At 39.5% G+C, this 25,145-nt stretch overlaps 1 protein-coding gene across 2 annotated transcripts; it reads right to left on the reverse strand.

Moving 5' to 3' along the window:
- Positions 1–291: 291 nt before the first annotated feature.
- ZBTB43 (zinc finger and BTB domain containing 43) lies at positions 292–24,318 on the reverse strand. Of its 2 annotated transcripts, XM_057724187.1 has the most exons (3): positions 24,178–24,318; positions 20,771–20,894; positions 292–5,728 (listed from the first exon to the last, which is right to left on the reverse strand). In XM_057724187.1, exon 3 carries the CDS (start codon positions 5,703–5,705, stop codon positions 4,302–4,304), a length of 1,404 nt encoding a protein of 467 aa, XP_057580170.1. In that variant the 5' UTR covers positions 5,706–5,728; positions 20,771–20,894; positions 24,178–24,318; the 3' UTR covers positions 292–4,301. The 2 variants fall into 2 exon arrangements, with proteins under 2 accessions (XP_057580170.1, XP_057580171.1); XM_057724188.1 differs by lacking the exon at positions 20,771–20,894 and having other exon boundaries at positions 24,178–24,300.
- Positions 24,319–25,145: the final 827 nt, after the last annotated feature.

Below are 25,145 nucleotides of genomic sequence, written 5' to 3' on the forward strand. Positions count from 1 at the left end.
AAGACCAGAAGTACAGGTCCACTGAGGTGAGCCTCTAAAGTGAAGCAAAGGGTGGGGAGGGGATGTGGAGGCGCAGAGAATGACCAGCACACCTAAATACCTGGTGGGGTTTAAATGAGATAATCACCATACATGCCTGACAGCAAATGATCACTCACTACCCATTTGATCAGGCTGTCTATTTGGCATTTACTTATTTAAAAGGCCACCGCATAACTTTTATTCTCGGGTGGCAAAAGCCAGAATGAAAACAAAGATATGTGGTCATATATTCAGAGTGAAAAACAAAACTTTTACAAAGTTGACAGATAACATTTATTAAAACATGTCATACAAAAGGGCATGGTCTCTTCTATAAGAAGAAAATATTAAACAGTAACATTCAATTAAGTAAAATCATGCTGTACACTGAAGACAGCAATATATAGACAAAACTATTCAACTTTTGCAACACAGGCATAACATTTCACAAAATATCAATAAGATATGCACCTAATGATAATCTGTTTATCATCACATGGTTTTGTGGTCTATGAGTCACCTGACTTGAATAAATAAAGTAATTTTCTAGAAGAAACATTGGGAACCTCATAAAAGAAAAGAAGGCAGCAGCAATTGACATGACACAGGCTTCAAGCAAATAAAAAAAAAAAGTCACATTTGCAAAATGTGTTCCAGCATCTTCCCATAGGGCACTATCAGTAGAGATTTGAAATAAGAAACATGTACCTTTAAACACGTAAGTAGCAAAGAAAAAACCCAAACACACACCCTGGTTTCACTGAACAAAGTCACCCATGAAAGCAACTTAAATCACAAAATTAGTGTGGCACGTAAGGGCTGGGGAGGGGAGGGGAGGGGGATATATGTTGCTTGGTTTTCAGTATTCCTAAATTATCAGAAACCTTATAAAAGCAAACACCTGGATCTGGTGTGATGCTGTCCTCTGCACCCTCCCCCAGGGGTCTGCGGCAAATCCCCTTCCCCGGGGGAAGGCACAGCAGTGCTGCTCCTGCTCTGCCCCAACTTCACTTCCGCAGCAGCCTGAGGAGGCATGTGCCTCCACGGAAAGACACCACTGAGACCAAGGAGCTTTCCCAAATAGCTAGAAGTCAGTTTCGTTCAGCAAATGCCCACAAGAACGGAGGAGACCCTTTGGGGCAGACTCTGAAAGTAGTGGCCAAAAGGAGACACTGGAGGAAAGTGAGATCTAGAAATCAGAATCAACAGGCTAGGGCCCAAGAGTGCCAAAGGGTAAGCCTCAACAGTTGAGGAAAGGCTGTCACAGTCCTTCCTCAGTTAGATGGTGATACCTACTATACCAAGTGGATTACTGTAATGTGTGTATCTAAAATTGAAGGCATAGCATAACTACTACTATTAAATACCATTGGTGGTGCCTTGAAGCCTTTCCCACGGGGACTGAAGAAAAACCACAGTTAAGACTCAAAGTACGGGACAAATACCTTGGTTGTAGGCCACTGACAAGATCCCTGAAAGACTGGAAATGTTACGCACTGCTATCCAAACTCAATGCGAAGGATAAAGATTTTCTAAAGCTGTACTGAGAGTAAGGAGAGAGACTATCTATCCAACCCAGGGTGGGCAGGAAAAAAAAAAAAAGTAGTAGTACAGTATGATCTCCTAATCCTAAAAGCAAAGTTTATAAAGATTCACTTTTAATATCCAAACTAAGGCAATCCCCTTCCCCTGCCTCTCTGAACACGGCCAGCATTTCAGATGCTCAACCATCGCACAGGGTCTGGCTGACCTGATTAGCAACTCTAATTTTTACAAAAACCCCACTATCAAAAAAGCTTAAAACAACAGATGTGAGGAACTTACATTTTATATTCTACATTTAGTAGCTGATGTACATATAAGGAGTTCAGTAAAAGATATGCTTCTCTTCATAACACATTAAGTAAGTCCCAGCACAACTGACTGCTTCCAAAACTACCACCAAAGAGCTGCCCACTAGTCCTGGCTCTTCCTCACCGTTACTCATGATGGGGTGCTGTGCTGATCTCAACATACTTGGAGGCCCATGATTTTTCCAGGATATTTTTATTTTACTTCTCAGACTCTTCTTGCCAAGTATCCCAACATTCATTTGAATATAATCTTTAATAGAAACCAGCACATCAAACCTTCCAAACAGGCAGAAAATGGCTTGTTGATACCACAGGAGAAGGTGACCAGCTTTTGGCAGAACAAAATGGCTTCACTGCCTTAGTACTGAAATTAGTAGGAGTAATACGACAACCTCTCCTCACACATAATGGCTACTAGGATCACACCTAAAGCCCACTGCCTCTAAACAATGTGAGAAAAAGAGAAGGAGCGATTGAGCTTGATTGTAAGTCACCTCTATGGTCTCTGTAGGGTACACAGAGAAACGACTATTAACTGGTGAAGTTTCAACACTAAGAGAAGATATTAACGTGGCAAACAACCAAGAGGTAATATCTAGTTTCTAAGTTAAAAAAAATCAATATATATATTTATAATAAAGTTTTAAATACAAAGTGCTTTTTATATATCGAGAATGATACAGTGTTAATGAATCGATCCCTGTTTTGTAACCTCGATTACAAGAATTAACTGGTAAGGAAGTCTCTTTTTCCCCTTTCCAAACCACTTTTACCAAGTAAATGCCTTGATGGTAGGAGCTTGAGGATCAGAGGCCATGGCCAGCAAAGTCTCTCACTTTAAAGCAAAGCCAAACTTTTAAAACAAAATTTCACCCCAAATCCAAGAAAAATTATTTTTATTTTAAGGAAAAAAAGTTTCCACTAAGAAATAATAAACCATTAAGTTTATGGAAACGTTAACATAACAGGAGCACCCTGTCCCTATGCTGGTGACAACCTCAGGTATGTCACACAGCTTAAAACATCCTGAACATGCTTCTTTTTTAAGCTAAAACCTCTGACTGACCCTCTGAAAAGGTCTCAGAGTAGCTGCTTTTCTTGGTGGGCTGTTTTGTTTTTGTTTTCTGGTAGGTACAGCTATGCGGACCTGTGAATACATGCAGCTTTATCTATAACATGAGCGCGTGAATCTGCGTTCCTCCTAAAATTCGGACTCTCTTTCCCCTTTTGAAACACAGTCCAGCACTCCTAAAGAGCCGGGAGGATGAGCTCAGCGTACCCCTCTGCGAGTATCTCCCCACCAGTGTATTTTCAAGACCCCTCTTTTCTTGGGCAATTGTTTCCCACTCCCCCCCCTCAAGTATAACCTGACACTCAAAATTCTGCTACTCAGCAACTCTCATTCTGCCAGTTGGAGTGACACTGTAGCACTCTATTTAGCTCCTGAAGTTCATAGGTAACTCAGCTGTGACTTCTGGCTCCTTTGCAATAACTGTGGTCACTGACTGACCTCTTCAGGAAGCACCATAATCTAAGACAGAGTGAATCGGCTGGAGCAGCCAATGGTACCGTGGTCAGAGTCAAAGCAGGCTAGATGTCTACTGGCCACAGAGCAGATCCCACTGTGTGGATGCTACAATTAAACAGACAGGATTTGGGACAGCAAATCAGTTAGAAATACCTATCTCTGGCACCCTAGAGAATTACAATTAGAAACAACTGTTCAAACTAAATGTTAGTACTAAAATATAAAACTTTGACTTATCAAGAGTCTGAAACACACTGTGACAGTGGCATCTTACAGAAATTGAAGCTTGTACCATAAGTTATTTGTTTCTTACTTAGAATGTCGGTCTCTCAGCATCTCCATAGTTTTGGTTAAAATACCCTTTAGAAAGAATAAAACCAGGTAAGAGAGCTCTGTTAATCAACTTAGTATCCTAGGAATCACATTATTTGTAGCTATTACATAAGTAGCATTTCATTCAGTGAAGCAGCTACCAAAACAAACCCACATTACCTAAGTATCTATAGTAAGAGCAAAATAAAATTCCAATATGACCTTGTAATAATGAGTGATCAAAAACTGCTGCCACCTGAAATGGAACGGGTGGGTTGGAGTCCAATTCCAAGTGCAGGTGTCTCTATCACCAAGTCCACCTGCCTCATTCACAACGGGCCTGAAGGTTTACCCTGCCAGGTGTGAGGTGGGCTAACTCATCCCCATTACCCACTCCAGGCCTGGAACATACAAATTTGAAGAATTAGATTTTTTAATTGGCCTACTTAGAGTTGGTCTTTCAGAAATATCTTCCTTTTTTTTAAGCTTCTCTCATAATAGCAAGTAGCACGCATCATCTGTGCCCAGATTTGCATAATTACCATAGTTTATTTTTGTGCCTGCCACTCAAGGGCCAGATCCTATTTTTAGTTAGCCTCAGTCGTATTCTGCTCAGCCTTTGCAGCTTCGTAGGACTTGGTACAAGAAGTCACATGCCTGTGGAAACTGTCCCTCCACATAAATCTCTTTGCACAGATATTACACTCATACGGCTTTATGCCTGTGTGAATTTTCATGTGGCCCACGAGATGATGCTTCATCTTGAATTTCTTACCACAGACACCACAGCCGTAAGGCCGCAGACCAAGGTGCATGCTCATGTGGCGATCTCTCTGACTCTTGTGAGTGAAACTCTTCCCACACTGACAAGGATACAGCTTGTCAGTGGTTGAGAACCCCAGGTGGGAAGCTTCTTCTTTAATCCCTGTTACCATTTCAATATTCTCACTGTAGCCTGCTGCTAGGGCAGCCTCCTGTCTGTGCCCGATGAGATTCCCATCTGACCTCTCTCCGGAAAACTCTTCCATGGAAGAGCCGTAGAAATCCACCTGCTCATCATAATTGCTTTCATCAGCCTGTTCGTCAAACTCTACTTCCACCTTTTTTTCCCCAATGTGAAAGTCTTCCTCTACTCCCGAGGGCTGGACTGAGTGCTCTGTCTGCATGGTGTTGATCGACTCTGTGACCTGGTGCTCATCGTAGGCTGCGTGCACATCCATGCCCTCGCACGCCTGCTCAAAGCGCTCAGGCTTCACGTGGATCCAGCGCTTGTGAGCCATTATGCTGGGCTTGCTGTACATGGGCCGGGTGTAGTGGAACTCGGCGCTGTCGCTGGCCCCCTCCTCCCCATCCTGGCTCGCCATCTCCGTGCTCAGCCGGTCATGCTCTGTGGACGAGTTGCTAGGAAGGTATTCATGCTCGGTGAGCTGAGATGACAGCTCATCTTTGGTGCTCTCCTCTTCATTCTCTCCATCCCTCAGTTCCTGGGCTTTGGGGAAATCCGTATGGCCCCCAGAGCCCAGCTCGAAGCTCTCTACCAGGCCATTATAACTACTGCTGCTTGGAGACTGGTGGTCACTGCCATGATTTAGCTTCTGACAAAGGACTGTAGGGTTTCCTTCTAAAACCTCAGTGCATTTGTCTACCACATGCCACATCTGGAGGAAGCTTGCTGCTGTTAAGTAACTAACAATTTCTGGAGCAGGCATTACCAGACGTCCCGTATAACTTGATAGAAGAATGTTCTCAAACACTCTGGGGTTCATCACATCAGGCAAAACAATCCTCCTGCTGTTTTTCAGGAGTACCTGGTCACAAAAGTAGGGTGAACTAGCAGCAAGAACAGCTTTGTGTGCTCGGAAAATGTGGCCTTGGACAACAATGGAGACATCACATAATTGTCCTTGCTGGCGCTGCTGGTTCAGTTTCTGCAGAATGGTGCTGGAAAAATCAGGAAATTCTACTCGAAAAGAGTTCGTTCCAGGCTCCATTTCATCACAAATCTGGTTTGGTGCTAAAAGAGAAAGAAAAATTAGTACTAATTCCAGCCCAAAAGAAACTTATGATCACTAAGAAAACTAAGATAAGTTCCACAGTTCCAGAAAGTCCTCAGGCCTGTGGGCACAGTGGGTGGGGCATCACTCCCCAGAACAAGGCTTGCAGGTGTGAGTGTGCCAAAAGCAGGAACCACCCACCACTCTTTACGGCATTAACTCTTGCTGTTGCCTGTGTCTGTGAGTGGGAAAACAGAATCCAGAGATATGTGTAAGCTATACAAATCCCAAGTAAAACAAAGTAAATATTTCTAATCGATACAAACACAATACCTGTTCCAAAGGACAGAATTTTTAAGACGCCTCAGATTCAACCCACACGTGACAAGGAATTGTGGAAAGAAGGAAAAGCACATGTAAAGGCTCTCAAGCAGAAATGATCCAGGTAACTGCAAGGAACTGAAAGGAAAACACTGGGCTAGAATCCAGTGAGGGGGCAGGGGACTGAAGAGGTGCAGCCAGAACAGTCAGGCCTTTGGTCCTTCAGCACCACAGGGGTGAACTCACCAAGGTCCCAAATAACATGGGTTTCTCTAGCTGCTGTCAGAATTTTAGCCGTTTAAGAGCTTCTGATAATGTGAAGCAGAATGAAATGGCAAGGCAAGGTACTCTTTCTATCTGGTGATCTCCAAATTGTTTAAAAAGTTATAGAACAAAGAGGATAGTAAATTTTGTCCCTGTTACTGAATGAACTCAATCTGAAAATAAAGTTATAACAAAGATTAAGGGATTGCCTGTGGCATTACTGTAAATACATTTTGCCAGGCAAATCAAGCATTAGAGACAATTCCTAACAAGAGTGAGCAATGAGATGAACTTTGCTACAGATGCTGCTTGGGCCCCATAATTTCATAGCAAATTAAAACAAACCAGAAAACTCAACAGATTTACTGGCTCTATTTGTCACCTGGGTCTAACACCATATCTGAGCATTGCTAAATACCAGATTTTCTAAGCATGAGATAAAAGAAGCAGATAACCCAACAAAGGTTGAAAGTTATCTTTCAGAAATAGGGAGATATGCCAGGAGAAGAAGCTAATGTTTCCTGAGTAATCAGTATACTTTGGGTTGGCCAAAAAGTTTGTGCAGGGTTTTCTGTAACATCTTATGGGAAAACATGAATGAAAATTTTGACCAACCCAATACCAGGGGCTGTACATCCCCTTTCACCTAATCTTTGCAACGACTCTGCAAATGTAGAGGACTGACATTCACTATTTCAAGCAATTTTCCTAAGGCTAAAATAAAAGCTAGTTTTTTACATTGGGATTTGAAATCTAGGTCTCTGTGACTCCAAAGCCTGTGCTATTTTTCCTATCACATCACTGCCTCTTCTAAGAAGATGCTAAAACACCAGATTAGTCATTAATAATTTTAAAAGGTAAGGTGGTGTTTTTAGAATGAAGTATTAACTTATGGTTTATAGCTCTTAAAACATTTTGTAATAATTTAAAACAAACAAACAAAAGACCAGGAAATAAACTATTTAGGTATTTGTAATTTCAAAATGTATACTGACTAAAGGTATGTAAATTCTAAGAACTAAATGTATATAGACTAGAGGTATGTAAATTCTGAGAACTACATCTGGATTCTCTGTTCTCATCAGTAAAGAATTTTGGTTTTAGCTATCTGAAATAAAGGAGGGGGGGGAATAAAACACACACAAAAAAAAATTCACAAAAAGCTGTTTAAAAAAAAAGCACTCTCCACCATTTATTCCTAGTTCCCCTGCCAAAGGAAATCACCGTTAACAAACTCCTGCATATATTTCTAGAAACTTCTCTGCACATATATCAGAATAAATCATATATATCCTTTAAAAATTCCTACCCAAATGGGCTCATTACCTACATTCTATTCTGTCCTAGCTTCTGTCACTCAATGTATCTTGTAGAATTTCAGACACATTATAAACTAACTACATCCCCCAAAATGCACACGTTGAAACTGTACCCTAATGTGATGGTGTTTGCTTTGGGGGATGATTCGGTCATGAGAGCAGAGCCCTCCCGAATGGGATTAGTGCCCTTATAAAAGAAACAACAGAGAATTCCCTCGTCCCTTTGGCCATGAGGACACAGTGAAAAGATGGCTGTCTATGAATTAGCGAATGGATCCTCACCAGAAGCCAAATCTGCTGGTACCTTGACCTTAGACTTCCCAGCATCCAGAATTCTGAGAAATAAACTTCTGTTGTTTATAAGCCACCCAGTCCTTGACACTTTGTTATAGTAGCCCGAATGGACTAAGACACCACATTAGCATAAAAAGAGGTAACTCATTCTGTTTAATGGCTATACAGCTTTCTTCTATATGGGTTTATGAGAATTTAATCAGTTCTCTTCTTATAGAAGTTCAATTGTCTGGGTTTCTGAAATTATGACTATTTTGGCACATCTTTGGAAATATCTATAGGGTAATCTCTTTCAGTGGAATTGCTGGGTCAAAGGACAATGCTTTTGATATTCATATATATATATAAACACATATAAACATCTATCTATCATCTATCTATCTATCTATCTATCTATCTATCTATCTATCTATCTATCTATCTATCTATCTATCTATCTACCTATCTATCTAATGTCCAGAAAGGTTGCACCAAGTCACACTCCTACCAACAGTAAACGACAGTGTCTACTCCCCTACACCCTTATCAATGCTGGACTTTACCAAAAAAAAGACAAAAAAAGTTTGCAAATCTCCTAAGTGAATAATCCATGATTCATTACTTTGATCAACATGTCTTTAATTATGAATGAGACTGATATTCATTCATGTTTACTGGTCATTTGCTTTTCCTATATATTATCAGTAATACCCTTTGCTCAAATAAACTGAGCAATTCATCTTATTGATTTGTAATTTTTGTAAATTCAGGAGATTAACTTTGAAATGTGTGTAAATCATCTAATCTTTGCTTTTATGGCTCCAGCATTTTGTGTTAGACACACAAGGCATTCCTGACTCCAAGTTTATTTTTAAAAAGTAACAAGAATTATTTAGGTTTTATTCCTGGCACCACTTTTTAAAAAGGCATCTAAACCTTTAATACACAAGGAGTTTATTTTGGCATAAGGAAGAGGTTAGGATCCAGTTTTCCTTTTGTCCTCCAAAACGGCAAGCCTGTTTTTCCTACATTGTTGAATAACTCATCTTTTCCTCAAGATTTCAAATATCTGTTGTGGAATTTTATGTGACTGAGATAAGACTTTTAAAAACAGCTCTACAAAAATAAATGCCATAAGTGATGTTAGAGAAAATGGTGGAGTAGGAAGCTCTAGGTGTCAGTCCCTCCACCAAAACAACCAGTAAGCTGTTAAAATGATCAGAATCAACCATTTGAGAACTCTGGAATCTGATCAGACACTTACAGCAACCAAGGAAAAGCTTGATGAAAGAGGCTGCTAAACCTCATGGAGAGAGCAGCGTGCTGCAGACCAGCAATCACCCCCATTCCTCAGCCCTATCACAATCTGTAGGACAGTGGCCCATTTCCAAGAGTGCCTGGCTAATGCCAAGGTGGCAAGAACCACGTTCTCCAAAAACTAGGGGTTTTGATTCTCGGGCCAGTCTGGCCAACCTACGCAGTTTTGTCTTCACCCCCTCAGACTGCAGTGATTTCCCCAGCAGCATCTATCGTAATATTTAAAAATACAAACACACTTCCCACACCCCACTCTCTGGGTCCAAATATTTAAGGAAATCTCTGTCAGGACACAACCTATCACATAGATAAAGCAAAAGAAACTTCAATGACTAGATATAAGTAGTATAATAAGGAATAAGGAATACATGGACTTCCCTAGTGGCGCAGTGGTTAAGAATCAGCCTGCCAATACAGGGGACATGGGTTCGATCCCTGGTCCAGGAAGATCCCACATGCCACAGAGCAACTAAGCCCGTGCAACACAACTACTAAGGCCATGCACCACAATTACTGAAGCCTGCGTGCCTAGAGCCCATGCTCCGCAACAACAGTAGCCACCACACTGAGAAGCCCTCGCACCGCAACGAAGAGTAGCCCTCGTTCGCCACAACTAAAGAAAGCTCGCACGCAGCAACGAAGACCCAATGCAGCCAAAAATAAATAAATAAATAAAAGAACAAATCTTAAAAACAAACAAAAAAAGGAATACAGACTTTGCAAAACAGTTTAGAAAAAAAAATCAACATACACACAACTGCAGCCATCAACAAGAAACAAACACAAAAATCCCCCAGGAGGGGAAGAATCTGCTTTCAAGAGCTACCACATTAGAATACTAAAAATATTCAGTTCTGAACCAAAAATTACAAGGTATACAAAGAAAAAGGAAAAAAAGGTACATTCACAGGAAAAAAAAAGAATTAGAAACTATCCTTGAGGAGTTCCAGACATTAAGTGCTGCTCAATGCTGTTAAAGTCAACTGCTATGCTCAAATTGTTAAAGAAAACTATGGACAAAGAACTAAAGAAAATCAGGAGAACAATGTCAATAAAGAGACAGAAACTATAAAAAGTGACCCAACAGAAATTTTGGAGCTGAAAAGTATAACAGCTGCATCATGGGCTGAACCATATCCTTTCAAAATTCCTATGTTAAAGTCCTAATCCCCAGTACTCCAGAAAGTGACTATATTTGGATTTAGGGCCTTTAAAAAGGTAACTAGGGACTTCCCTGGTGGTGCAGTGGTTAAGAGTCCGCCTGCCAAGGCAGGGGACATGCGTTCGATCCCTGGTCCAGGAAGATCCCACATGCCGCAGAGCAGCTAAGCTTGTGCGCCACAACTACTGAGCCTGCACTCTAGAGCCCTCAAGCCACTACTGAGCCTATGTGCCACAACTACTGAATCCCACGTGCGTAGAGCCCGTGCTCTGCAACAAGAGAAGCCGCTGCAATAAGAAGCCCATACACTGCAACAGAGTGTTAGCCCCCTGCTCGCCGCAACTGGAGAAAAGCCTACATACAGCAATGAAGACCCAACGCAGCCAAAAAATATAAATAAATTTATTTAAGAAAAAAAAAAACTAAGCTAAAACGAGGTTGTTAGGGTGGGACCTAATCCAAGCTAACCGGTGTTCTGGTAAGAAATGAAATTTGGACAGAGAGACATCAGGCATGTGTGTGATGATGTGAAGACACAGTGAAAAGGTGGCACCTGCAAGCCAAAGAGAAAGGCCTCAGGAGAAACCAAATCTGCCAACATTAGTTCTCAGACTTCTAGCCTCTAAAATTGTGAAAAAAATAAATTTTTGTTGCTTCCATCACCTAGCCTGTGGTATTTTATTATGGTAGACCAAGGAAACAAAGAGAAGTTGAAATTAAAAAATCCTAAGAGGAGTTCAATGGCAGATTTAAGCAGGCAAAAGGAAAAGAATTCATCAAACTCAAATATAAAGCAACTGAAATATCCAGTGTGAGGAGTATCAGGAAAGAAAAAAAGAAACACAACCTGAGGTACCTATGGAAAATCAAATATACCAACATGCAAATCAGTCTCAGAAGGAGAAAAAAGAAAAGATATTAAATGATATGACTGAAAACTTCCTGAATTTGATAAAAGACCTCTACCCTACATACCCAAGAAGCTTAACAAACTCCAAGGAGATAAAGAGATCCACATGAGATACAATATAAGTCAAATATTGGAAAGTCAAAGACAATGGAGAATCTTGAAAGCAGCAAGAAAGAAGCCACTCATCACATAAAAGGCATGTAAGACTAATAGCTAATTGCTCATCAAAAACCACAGTGCTCAGAAGGCAGTGCATGACATATTTAAAGTGCTAGGAGAAAGATCTGTCAACCAGGAATTCTATTTTTGCAAAACTATCCTTTCAAGAATGAAGGGGAGGGGCTTCCTAGGTGGCTCAGTGGTTAAGAATCCGCCTGCCAATGCAGGGGACTCGGGTTCGATCCCTGCTCCAGGAAGATCCCACATGCCGCAGAGCAACTAAGCCTGTGCGCCACAACTACTGAGCCTGTGCTTTAGAGCCCGTGAGCCACAACTATTGAGCCCATGTGCTGCAACTACTGAAGCCCACGCGCCTAAAGCCCGTGCTCCGCAACAAGAGAAGCCATGGCAATGAGGAGCCCGCACAACAGAACGAAGAGTAGCCCCCACTCACCGCAACTAAAAAGAAAGCCCGTGCACAGCAAAAAAGACCCAACACAACCAATAAAATAAATAAATAAATAAATTTATTTAAAAAAAAAAAAGAATGGGAAATTAAGACATTTCCAAATAAACAAGAGCTAAGGGTGTTTGTAACTAGTAGGTTTCCTCAACAAAAAATGATAAGGGTGCCCTTCAGGCTGAGATAAAAGAACACCAGATAGCAATTCAAAGAGATATGAAAATGGTACTGATGAACTCAGTGACAAGAACAAGGACGCAGATGCAGAGAATGGACTGGAGAACTCGAGGTTTGGGAGGGGGCGGGGAGTGAAGGGGAAGCTGAGACGAAGCAAGAGAGTAGCACAGACATATATATACTACCAACTGTAAAATAGATAGCCAGTAGGAAGTTGTTGTATAACAAAGTGAGTTCAACTCGAGGATGGATGATGCCTTAGAGGACTGGGACAGGGAGGGTGGGGGGGAGTCGAGGCAGGGAGGGAATACGGGGATATGTGTATAAAAACAGATGATTGAACCTGATGTACCCCCCCCCAAAAAAAATAAAATAAAATAAAATATAAAAAAAAACAAAAAAAACAGATGATTGAACCTGGTGTACCCCCCAAAAAAATAAAAAAAAAAAAAATAAAAATAAATAAAAAAAATAAAAACAGATGATTGAACTTGGTGTACCCCCCAAAAAATAATAAATGAATAAATAAATAAATAAATAATAAAAAAAAAACCAAAGAGACATGAAGGAATAAAGACTACTGGTAAAGGTAACAGCACAGGTAAATATAAGAGCTAATATTATTATACTTTCGGTTTACAGCTCCTCTTTTTTCCTGAATGATTTAAAAGACAAATGAATAAAACAATAAAAAAATCCATGTTATTAGGCACACAATGTATTAAGATATAATCAGTGACAACAACAATATGAAGAGGGAGGGATGGAGATGTACAGGAGCAGGGTGTTCGTAAACTATTGAAACTAGCTTGTTATAAGTTTAGGATGTTAATTGTAAACCTCAAGGTAACTACTAGGAAAATAACTAAAAATATACGTGAAAAAGAAAGAAGAGAATCAAAATAGTATACAAAAACAAAACAAAAACCTCAAAAGGCAGTAAGGAAACAAAAAACATAAGATACACAGAAAATAGCTAGAAATAAATGGTAGAAATAACTCCTTTATCAGTAATTTCTTCAAATGTAAATGGATTAAGCTCTCCAATTAAAAGGCCAAAGAGATTGGCAGAATGGATTAAAAAAAACATGGTTTATTTATATGTTGTCTATGAGAGATCCACTTCAGATACAAAGGCACAAAGACATTGAAAGTAAAATAATGGAAAAGGTATTTCATGCAAAGAGAAACCAAAAGAGAGCTGGGGTGACTATAATTATCAGACAATAGATTTTAAGTCAAAAAGGTTTATAAGAACAAAGACGGACATTATAACTGATAAAAGGTTCACTCTATCAAGAATACATGACAATTAAAAACATATATGCACCTAACAAAAGAAATATATATGAAGCAGAAACGAACAGAATTGAAGAGAGAAACATACAGATCTACAATAACAGGTGGAGAGTTCAATACCTCACTTTCAATAATGGATAGAAAAACAGGACAGAAGATCTATAAGGAAATACAAGACTTTAACAATATTATATATCAACTATACTGAAAAGACACATAGAGAACACAAACAGAAAGGAATGAAGTTCTGATATATGCTACAACATGCATGAACACTGAAATGTTACAATAAAACAACATGCTAAACATTAATGTAAGCCAGACACAAAGTATAAACGTTGTATAATTCTATTGAATACTTATGTGAAATATCTAGAATAGGCAAATTCAGAGAAAGTAGATTAGAGGTTACCAGGCGCTTGGGTGAGTGAGGAATGGGGAATTATTGCTTAATGGACAGAGTTTCTACTTGGGATGACGAAAATATATTGGAACTAGAAAGTGGTGCTGACTGCATAACACTGGGTATAATTAATGTCACTAAGTTGTACACCTGAAAATGGTTAAAGTGGCAAATTGAATGATATTTATTTTTTACCACACACACACAAAAACAAACTGGAAAAAAAAGTCACTTAATTATTAACTGTGTCAAGGTGGTAATAGTCTTTGTAATTTAATAAGTATCTGACCTCTACCTTTAAATTTGAGTGAATGTGGCATTTCTACATATTCCCTTACCTTGTAACATGCAAAGCCCAAACCTCTTCTACAGGTTTTCCTGCTATATAAGCAATATTTACAAACTCACAGGCAGTTGTGACCTATATTAACAGTACAGTTGCCATTTCAACTGTTGAGTTTCATAGAAGTAATTAACTCAGTAAAAAAACAACTAAAAATCCCTCACAACATAAAACACTATAAGCAAAGTATTGTGGGGGATTTCTAAAATGATGAAGGAATGTCACTGTCCAGAGTTTATAATCTGGTAGGGAGATAAAAAACATGCATACAAGCCTAGTACTCAATGCAAAGCCTGACAAAAGCACCATAAGAGAATTACAAATCCAAGGGGAATTCAGAGGAGGGAACCTAGTATACTCTAAAGTCACATATCCTGTCACGATAAACTTTGGTGTCACCAGGGTAAGAGGAAGACTTGAGAGCAGCATATAATTCTTCCCATCTACCACATCCTAACCAAAAAACCTAAGAAATACAGAAAAATTAGCCTAAAAAGTAGGGCTCAGAGTTATCTGTATGCAACAAATTTTAATTAAGGATATAGTGGAGATGGGGCCAGGCTAAAGGGAGACACTGCCCTGGCAACTCCACCTGCTATACCAGGCAATCCTGGTGGCAGTAATCTTGACAGAAGACCAACGGATAACTGTTCATTTTGAAGGCCCGCAGCTAAACAGCCAGGGCAAACCACAGGAAAGGTCCTGCATATTGGCAACATTCAGAGATGGCTGCATTGGGATACCAAAGGTTGTACACTGCCTCAGCAGAAAAAATTTAAAGACTTGACATGAGAGGGTGGGGTTCGTCAGTAGTCCCAGGAAGGAAGCAAAGACAAAGCCCATCCTTTGCCAGCTGGGCCAAAGAGACAAAAGCAGGCCCCTGGTGAAACAATTTCACCAACACAGAAGAAAGTACTCAAACTCTTTCAACAGTGCCTCAGACCTAGCCTCCAGCCCCAGCCATTTTACTCAAGCTAACCCTGGTGTCAATATGGCCAGCCCATCCTCCAGCAAAAGAGCTAAGAGTTGATTATAACTGCATTCAGGTATACAGTGAAAGACTCCAAAATAACCTTCCCCGAAAGGCAGAAATTTTCAGACCTGAACAAAAGGTTTCCCAACACAGTTTTATTCTCTAAATAAATGGGGTCTGTAAATAGATTCTACAATAACCAAAAAGAAGAAAATAGTAAAGTATAAACAAAGAGTACAGCTCAGATAGCATTTTTAAACTGATGTTTTCCACAAACATGAAAACGTAGTCTCCATGAATGAAGTTTAAGGAAGGTAAGACAAAACAATACAATGATATGAAAAAAAAAAAGAGCTGACTGAATTAAAGACAAGATGTAAGGAAACTAAAATAGAGCAGAAATTCAAAGGAAGAGAACTGCAACTGTAGAAAATGGAATCAATGATGTGGAAGGCACTTTGAGGAACTTTTATGCAGGAGGAGGATAAAAATATGAAAACAGCAAGGAAGAAGATACTAGAACAGGAGAACAGAGAACAGAGATCCAATGCATGGTTAATTAGTGTCCTTGAAAGAAAGAACAAAATGAATGGAGTAGAGGGAATAATCAAATAAAATATTTAATAGAAGAAAACATCCCTGAGCGTAAAACCTTGAGTATTCAGAAGAGTGTTGCCTCAGTAGTGGGGACAAATTAGCCCCAGACGAAATGCAGTTCTGGTCCCATTAAACAAAGCTTAAAAACAAGCCTCAAAAGGATCAAAATATTTCCAAGTAACTTACTTGTGTTCCAGAACAAAGCTTAAGGATATTTACATAATACAAAAAATCCAGAACCCAACAAGGTAAAATTCATGTCTGGCATCCAATAAAAAAAAAAAAGTCACCTGGCATGCAAAGAAGCAGGGAAATATAACTCATAAAAGGAGAGAGAGAGAGAGAAAAAAAATTGATCAACAGAAACAGACCCAGAAATGACAGACTTAAACAACTGGTAGAAAATTCTACATTCCATATGCTCAAGAAAATAGAGGAAAATTAAGCATACTAGGTAGAGAGGAAAACAAAAAAACAAAAACAAAAACTGAACTTCTACAGACAAATACTGGATGGTAATAAAAACAGAATTAACACTGCATAAGGAAAGATTAGTGAACTTGAAAATGCAGCAACACAACCTAAAATAGAAAAAAGCAGGAAAAAAAAAGAAAAAAGGAAGAAGGAAAAGAGTATCAGTAAGCTGTGGGACAACTTCAAGGCACAAAATTGGAGTCCCTGAAGGAGTGGGAGGGTATAAAGGCAAAACTTTATTTGAATAATAGCCAAAATCTTCCTAAATTTGATAAAAACTATAAAGCCACAGATCCAAGCTCGACAAATCACAAGCACAAGAAGTGTGAAGAAAACTACACTAAGGAATATCATAATCAAATCACTTAAAATCAGTGATGAAGAAAAAATCTTAAAAGCAGCCAGAGAAAAAAAGATCCATTGTGAACACAGGACGAAAGATAAGAAAGGTTGCAAATTTCTTGTTGGAAACAATGCCAGCCAGGAGACAGGAGACAATGCAAGACAGCAGATGTCTTTAAAGTGTTGAAAGAAAAAAAAACTGTCAACCTCGAATTCTATACCCAATCAAAATATCTTTCAAAATGAAGGTGAAATACTTTTTAAGATATAGAAAAGTGAATAGAATCCATCACAAAAAGGTCAAAAATAAAAAGAACAGGTACATGAAAACAAAAAAATTTCAGGCAACAATATTAACATCAAAGTAAACTCAATGTAAAAAGCATCAAATGAGATGAAGGTTTATTGATAACTGATGAATTCTATAATTCACATGAGGGTTACCCTGTAAACTTTTATGTGTAAATGTAGTATAGTTTTCAAAAAACAAAGACAGAAACATAATTATAGTAAGAAACATAAATGTCCCTCTTTTAATCTTTAATACATCTTCTTTTTCAGTTTCCATAGGGCATGTACAAAAACGATCATATAAGTGGCCACAGACAGCATCAATAAATCCCCCAAAGCAGAAATGTATACACAAGCTCATCTGATTATGATTACACACTAATAAATCTAGAAATGTCAAATTCACAAAATTAGGACTAAGAAATGAAATATAATCACATGATAGAAACTTTTTATAGAAGACAATATTCCCCTAACAAATTTTAAAGTCTCATTGATAAAAAAGCTTCACAGAAAAATACAGAAATCTAAACAGATCAGTGACTGTGGAGAAATGACAAAACATATTCAAATGATTTCCCAAAGCACACCAGGCCCAGTGTGTTTTATGGGAAAATTCTTTAAAACTAATTCCTATGCTATATAAACTGTTTCAGAGGGGGAAGAATGGGGAAAGGGAATAAAGATAGGAGAAAACTTGCTAATATTTTTTATAAAACCATGGTAGCAAAACTGGACAACAAAGAAAAAACTATAAGCCTATCCCACTTATTAACATATAAAGAAAAATTATAAACCACATGGCATTCTGGTTTGTTTATTTTAATCTCTTGCAGGTTGAATGTATTATGTGTGACACTTTGAAGAAACTGAGTTATTGGTACCATCACACTGAGGGTGAGATCCTATTTTATGGTAAAATTACCTCCAGAAGGCCCTCTCAAAAGCTCTCTTCCATTCAAGACTACCCTGGTGGCATGTACATCATTACCTGTGCTTCCTTCTACAAGTGACAGGGAGTGGTGGGAGATAAATCTGGAAGGAATGACTGGTACTACCCTGCTGAAAGCTGAGTTTGAGCTTTAAATGTGGGCACTGGGGGCAGCACTGAAAACTTCTGTGTGACATATGTGATATATGTTTAGAAAGGATAATCCGACTTAAAGCAGGAGCAAGTCTGAAGTAAAGGCCAGTTCTAAGATTTCAGTAAATATGGTCTAGGTTTGAGGCAATGAAAGTAACAGTGGGTGTGGAAAACAGAATTGATGGGACTGACTGGGTAGACAGGAAGATGCAAGAGTAGCCCAAGGTACACATAATACTATCAAGAAAATGAAAAGATAACCTACAACATGGGAGAAAATATTCAAATCACATAATTGATAAGTGACTTGTATTCCAAATATATAAAGAACTCTTAAAATTCAATAATAAAGACTACCCAATTGAAAAATGGGCAAAGGATTTGAACACACATTTCTCCAAAGAAGATATACAAAAGAGCACACAAAAGATGTTCAATATCATTATTCATTAGGGAAATACAAATTGAAAATACAATGAGATATCACTTCTCACCCAGTTGGATGGCTATGATAAATAAGACAGACAGTAACAAGTGTTAGAGAGGCTATGGAAGGATTAGAACCTTTACACATTGCTGGTGGGGAAATGGTGCAACCACTTTGGAAAACAGTTTGGCATCTCCTCAAAAAGTTAAACAGAGGGCCTTCCATGGTGGTCCAGTGCTTAAGAATCCGTCCTGCAATGCAGGGGATGCTGGTTTGATCCCTGGTCGGGGAACTAAGATCCCATACGTCACAGGACAACTAGGCCCATGTGCTGGCACTACTGAGCCCATGCACCACAACTACTGAGCCCACGCACTCTGGAGCCCATGCCACAACTAGAGAGAGAAGCCCAGTGCCGAAACAAAGAGCCCCGGTGCCAACAAAAGATCCCTCATGCTGCAACTAAGACCTGACGCAGCCAAAAGTTAGTAAGTAAGTAAATAAGTAAATAAATAAATAAATATATTTTTTAAAAAATATATAACTCAACAATTCTACTCTTAGGTATACATCCAAGAGAAATGAAAACATATGATGTCCACAGAAAACTTATACATGAATGTCTATAGCGTTATTCATAATGGCCAAAAAGTGGATCCAACCCAAAAGTCTTCAACTGACGACAGGATAAATAGAATGTGGTATATCTATACAATGGAATATTATTCCATTTTATTATGTACTATACATATTATGCCATTCTTTTGGCAATAAAAAAGAATGAAGTATTGATAGATATGTCAACATGGCTGAACCTTGAAACATTATGCCAAGTGAAAGAAGTTAGACACAGAAAGTTAAATCTTGTATGATTCCATTTATATGAAATGTCCAGAATAGGGAAATCCAGAGACAAAAAGTAAATCAGCGGCTGCATGGAACTACAGGGCAAGGAGTGACTGCAAATTGGTTGTTTTTTTTTTTTAAAGCGGAGACAAAAATTGTAAAATCAAATTGTGGTGATGGGCATTGGAATCATTAAATATACTTAAAAGCTCTTAACTACATACGAATTATGTCTCAATAAAGTAGTTTTTAAAAACAGAGTAATGTAAGGTAAACTAGTTACCAATCCCAACTGGGTAACTAGGAAAACGTCATGATTAGCAGGAGAGGTAACAGCATCTACCATTTATTTAATGCGTGTATTGTAACAGACTGTGCAAAGCACTTTTATGTATTCTCTCTCATTTAATCCTCATAACAACCCACTCAATAGATATTTTGTATTCCTATTGTATAGGATAAGAAATAGACAAAGAAGCTAAACTACCTGCCTATGATCATATAACCAGTAAGTGGTGAAAGTGGAATTTAAATTCAAAACACTTGCTCAGGCTCAATACAGTCTGAGACATGAGATACTATGGAAGGTAAAGATGAATATTTTCACAAATAAACAACTGAAACAATCTATAATGTACAACACATTCATAAACTCCACAGCAAATTATTCACCATCTTCAGAATTAATAAAGTACCAGCTATTTTATATGTCACCTGGCACAGTTTTTTAAAAAAATCCAAAAGTAATAGTTCTAAAACAAACACACCAATCCCAGCTAACTCCCTCCATGGTTCACTGAGGTTATCTGGCTTTTTTTTAAAGCAGAGGACAAACGGTAAATATTAAAGAATCACTGAACTAGATGACCTACAAGATTCCTTCCAACTCGGATGAGTTTAATAGTAGCCTATGTTTATTACTCAGTTGAGGAACTGTATGTCAAGTTTTATGCACTATTTAAATACCAATTACATATCCTAAAAACACAGAGGATAACAATATAAGAGGGAGGCTAACCCACCAGTGACTTTTTTGGAAGCCCTCCAGAGATTTCTTAATCACAGCACGTGGTAATTTGCATGCTTAGTGTAGAGAGCACACTTTAACACACTAAATATTACCTCAGCAAATCTCTAGACTGGCACAAATGCACAAAAATACCAACACCTCCTGTCTAAAAAATACTTTAGTCAAATGCTTCACAGTCTGCAAAGCAGACTATGTAAACTTGGGTCTGGCAATACCCCTATATCATCACACTCATGAGTTAAACTAAAGCTCAAGAAGGTTAAAAGATCCATCAAAGGTCACAGATCTCAGAAGTGGTATGTCAGGATTCAAACAGAAGTGTAATTCCAAATCTAATCTTTTTCTAAGTTAAAAAAAAAAAAGTCACTTAGCAGAAAAGTTTCTTGGAAGGTAAATGTTCTAATAGTACAAAGTATGGCAATGATTGGCCTTAAAATGTGCAATATTTACTCCTCAGAAGAGAAGTAAAAGACCCTTCTGGTTTAGGACAATTAAATACAACTACACTATATTTTCTTTTTTACTAAAAAAGAAACCATTTTAGTAAATAATTTAAAAAACTGTATTTTTAGCAAGTTTATAGCTTACCTAAGGCAAAGTTGTATTCCTGGGATAAAGTTCCTTACGCCATGACCATCAAAAAGCATTATGAATGAATGAGGAAGAGGAACCCATTTCCTAGTTTTGTTTCAAATTAAAATCACATCGATTTCTGAAAAGAAAAATCATGTTGAAAATGTAAGAGATGCTGTTGCCATTCACTGTGTACCAGTGCCTTGCTAATAAATACTATACTCGTGGGTGAGAGGCAGAAAGAAAATTAATCACGAGTGATATTTTTTGGTTATATTAGCTTTTTTTGCACCTTCTTAGCTTCTGCCTTTGTATTTTTTAAATAAACTTTTAATTTTTGAATAATTTTAGATTTACAGAAAAGTTGCAAAAAATGTTGAGTTCCCATATGACTGGTCACCCAGTTTTCTTTTAATGTTAACATCATGTATTACCATGGTACATCTCTCAAAAATAGGAAACCAACACTAGTCAATACTTATGCAATTTTGCAGAATTTAACTATCCTTTGCAAAAGTGTTTTCAGTCTCCAGACCATTATTAATCAATACCCCTATATCTTCTAATTGAAACATTGTAGCCAAAGAACTTAGTAACACCTATTTTAAGATTATTTAAAAAAACAAGCTACCTACTTTATGAAGTTTGATTCATGCCATAGCTGAATGTTTTACCTAAAAACTTCAGGGCAAATAGTCCACTGTGGTAAATTCTTTGAGATTCAAAAGAGAAGTTATTGTTCTAACCACTAACTCCACACTTATCAGGCATCCTGCCATTACATTACAATAAAGCCAAGGAAATGTTTTTAACTGTACCCTTATATTCATTAGAATTCAGGATAAGAAGCTCAATCAAGAAAGCAGAAGGAAGAAACAGCAGTTGCTGGTATGTATGTTCTACACACCAACAAAATAAAAGTTTTTTCCCTCAATATGTTACAAACAAGACAAAAATCTCTTTCTATTCTAACTGCAAACATAAAAAAGGTAAAAAGGATAAGCTCATGAAAATAATATAAAACTATATTCAACTGATTATAAGAGGCACATTTTTTTCACATTTTAAAATTTCAGAAATCAGGATGTGATGACCAGGGGGAAGTTATAACAGTTGTCTCTGCCTGAGAGCCTCATCAGTGTTTCTGATGGCACAAAGAACGACACTGGGGAAAAGCAAGGATGCAACTATGAATTGTAAGGTATTCAAAAGAGTAGGAATGTTAAGAAGGTTAATGAACACTTTAACCAATTTACTTCACTTTTCTTCCTTTTACATATACACTAGAATATCATTTTTAAATGTCTAAATAAGTTTTAAAATGTAAAGAAGCATATGTAATAGCTTAATTGGCAGTGTTTTCTCTTTCTTTGGTGGCACATAAAATAACCGATGGTATCCAGGATTCAATATGGCAGTAATTCAGCTGTTACACCTCATAGAAAGCTTGATAAACTAGCTTACAAACAAACCCATAACTTAGATAAGAGAACATAAAACAAAGGCCTCCATTAGAAAACACACAAGAAAATAACACATAATTTTTCATTATTATAATAAAAAGGCTATTTTTCCAACCCTAAGAGTTTTCTTCATGTGAAAAGTAAAACCTTCCTCAATTTCCTGCTTATGCAGCAGATTCCTGCAATGAATCCAACAAATACGGAGGGACAGCCAGGGTGGGAATCTGCTACAAGCAGACATTTTTAACTAAACTCTTTTGGCCAAACTCCTTTCCTAAGGACCCTGGCTGTGGAGAGCAGGCATCAAGAAACATAAGTTCAACTAAATGTCCCTAAAAGCTTCAGAATGAATTTTAAAATCACATTTTTCATAGAGTTTGTTAGTTTCAGGAATCTACACTTAGCAATTTTTTTTTCCTTTGGTACTATGGTAAAATACACTTAACATAAAATTTACCATTTTAACCATCTGAAGTGTACAATTAGTGGCATTAAGCACATTTATGTTGTTGTGCAACCCTCACCATTATCCATTTGCAGAACTTTTTCATCATCCGAAACTAAAACTCTATATCCATCAAACAATAACTCTCCATTCCCTCCTGCCCCTCAGCCCCTGGTAAACTATACTCCACTTTCTGTCTCCATGAATTTGCCTATTTTAGATACCTCATATAAGTGGACTCGTACAATATCTGCTCTTTTGTGTCTGGTTTACTTCTCAAGTGAATATTTCTATAAAGCAAAGAATGAACCCCAAATTATTGTTTCTCATAATTTAACTGTACACAGTGACACGATCTCTGAACTAAGCATACAGCTCTCCCAGAAATCCTGCTACTGTTCCATGAGCGCCAAGGGGCAGAGGATCTCAGACAGACTCTTCCTTAGACTGTAGACAGATCTGGTTAAGCAGCTGTAACTCAAAGAGCAGGCTCCTTAGAACCCTGGAAGTCGTGTGGATGGAGCAAAAGGAAGCAGGGAGCTGGGCAGGCCTGAAAAACCACGAAGAAAAAGCAAGGATTCATTCATCAAACTGCTTTGACCATGAAATGATCTTCCCTCTGTCCTCCAGGGAGTTTCCGCACCCTGACACTTAGGTTGGACGACACCTGTTAGAGTTGAGGTCAGACTGCAGTCTAGTCGCTGAGAATGTGACCAGTGCAGGAAGCTTCACAGGGTCATGAGTCACCTTCCATGGCTCAGAGGTCCAGGCAAGCCTGCCCCGCCCAGAGAAACCCAATTAGAAGAGGCAGAAACATGACAGAAACACGTATCACTGGCAGAGAGAGAGAGAGAGAAACACAGATGTGCAAAGAGCTGGACCGACAGGCAGGCCATGAATGAGAGTAAGGACTAAGAGGGAAACAGGGTCAAAGAGACACAGAAGCAAGGCGGAAAGAGAAATAAAGACAGGGTCCAGATACTCAGAGATGGGTTCGAGCGAGACATAGTAGAGAGAAATATAAAGTTGACAGGGGTCAAGTTGAGAGGCAAAAAGGGCAGATGACAACAGGTGACACAGACAGCAAGAGAGGTGAAACAAAACAAAGAGGTAAACAGAGATAGGTATCAGCGAAGTCCCGGCGTACTCTTTCTCCCGACCTTGATCTCGAGGCCACCAAGCCGCGCCCACCCGGTGCCCCCGAAAGGCCGGCGGGCGGGCTGACGGGGGGGAGGGGGGCGGGATCTCTAAGCGCCCTGGCCCGCCGAGGTCCGCCGCCGCGGGGTGACCTTGGGCGAGACGCTGCCTACGCGCGCCGGGCTGGCCAGAGACCGCGGGAGTCGGACCCCGGGCGCCAGGACTCCAAAGGCCCGCGCGCGGCTTCAGCATCCCGGTCGGCGTAATGGGCCTGGCGGTGCCAGCGGTGCGCGCGCCGGGATCTGCAGAGAAGCCCTTAAACCTCTCCGGTTTCCCTTCCTGCCCCCTTGCTATCCGTTGTCTCAACTCCGCCATACCTGCCAAGGGTTCAGCGCTCTCATAGCCCGCCGGTGGGATACTTTCCGCCGCCGGCGCCAGGCCCGTTCAAGCCGTCGCTGCCGCGACCGCCTCCGCCGGCGCCTCCCGCCCCCGGAAACGCCTCCTGGCCCCGCCCCCCGAAACTGCCAGTGCTTCCGGGGGTGCGTCCGAGAGACACCGATGTGCGCATGCGGGACTCCTGTTGGGGGCGGGATGTCAGGAGCGTGCTCAGAGAGAGCCCGCGGCTGCGCAGTATCATCTGGAGCAAGTTGATCTGCGGGGGGGACTCTAGAGTCAGTGCTGGGAATTGCCGAGCGGGTACCTGAGTCCTAAACACTGACCTCTCTCAGCTTGTCAGGCAGAGATTGTGTCCAGTCCTTTTGTGCCTCCACAGCGCCTTTGGCTGGTAGTGGATGCTCAGTGAGTGTTCAGTGAAAGGACCAGTGCCCTCTGTGTGGCAAGCACTGTGCCGGACACCCTAGGAAAAGCTTCACCCCAGTTGGAAGGAATGACTCATAATTGGTCCAGACTCTTTGTGGTAAACTTATTCTCATTAGCCAGTAGTTGGACTAGACACAAGCATGTGACCAACTTCTGGCCCATAATACTTATTATAGAAGTCATTGGGTGGGGCTTCTGGAAAAGTTTTTGTTTTGTTTTTGTTTTTACAGAGTCCACTAGGACTTCTAGTTGAGTGTGCTCCTTAAGTGCTTTGCCACTTTTATTTTCTTCCTGTCTCTAAGCAGACCTAAAGGTTGGAAGTTTAGTCACTGGCACGTGCCTGTGATATGACAAGCAAATGCGAAGACCAGCAAAGCAGAAAGATTGAGAGGGCCTAGGTCTCATATGACATTAAGCTGCATTCAGCTTTGGACTGCTTACCCCTGGATGTTTGTTGCATCAGCCTAATAAACTTCTTACTTGGACTTTATTTCTAGCAATATTATGGACTACATATCTCCAAATA

Source organism: Hippopotamus amphibius, chromosome 2 (assembly GCF_030028045.1).
Source record: "Hippopotamus amphibius kiboko isolate mHipAmp2 chromosome 2, mHipAmp2.hap2, whole genome shotgun sequence".
NCBI lineage: Eukaryota > Metazoa > Chordata > Mammalia > Artiodactyla > Hippopotamidae > Hippopotamus > Hippopotamus amphibius.

Excerpts from the sequence above, each read along its gene's own strand:
- ZBTB43 (XM_057724187.1), bottom strand. The coding sequence starts at position 5,705 with ATGGAGCCTGGAACGAACTCTTTTCGAGTAGAATTTCCTGATTTTTCC.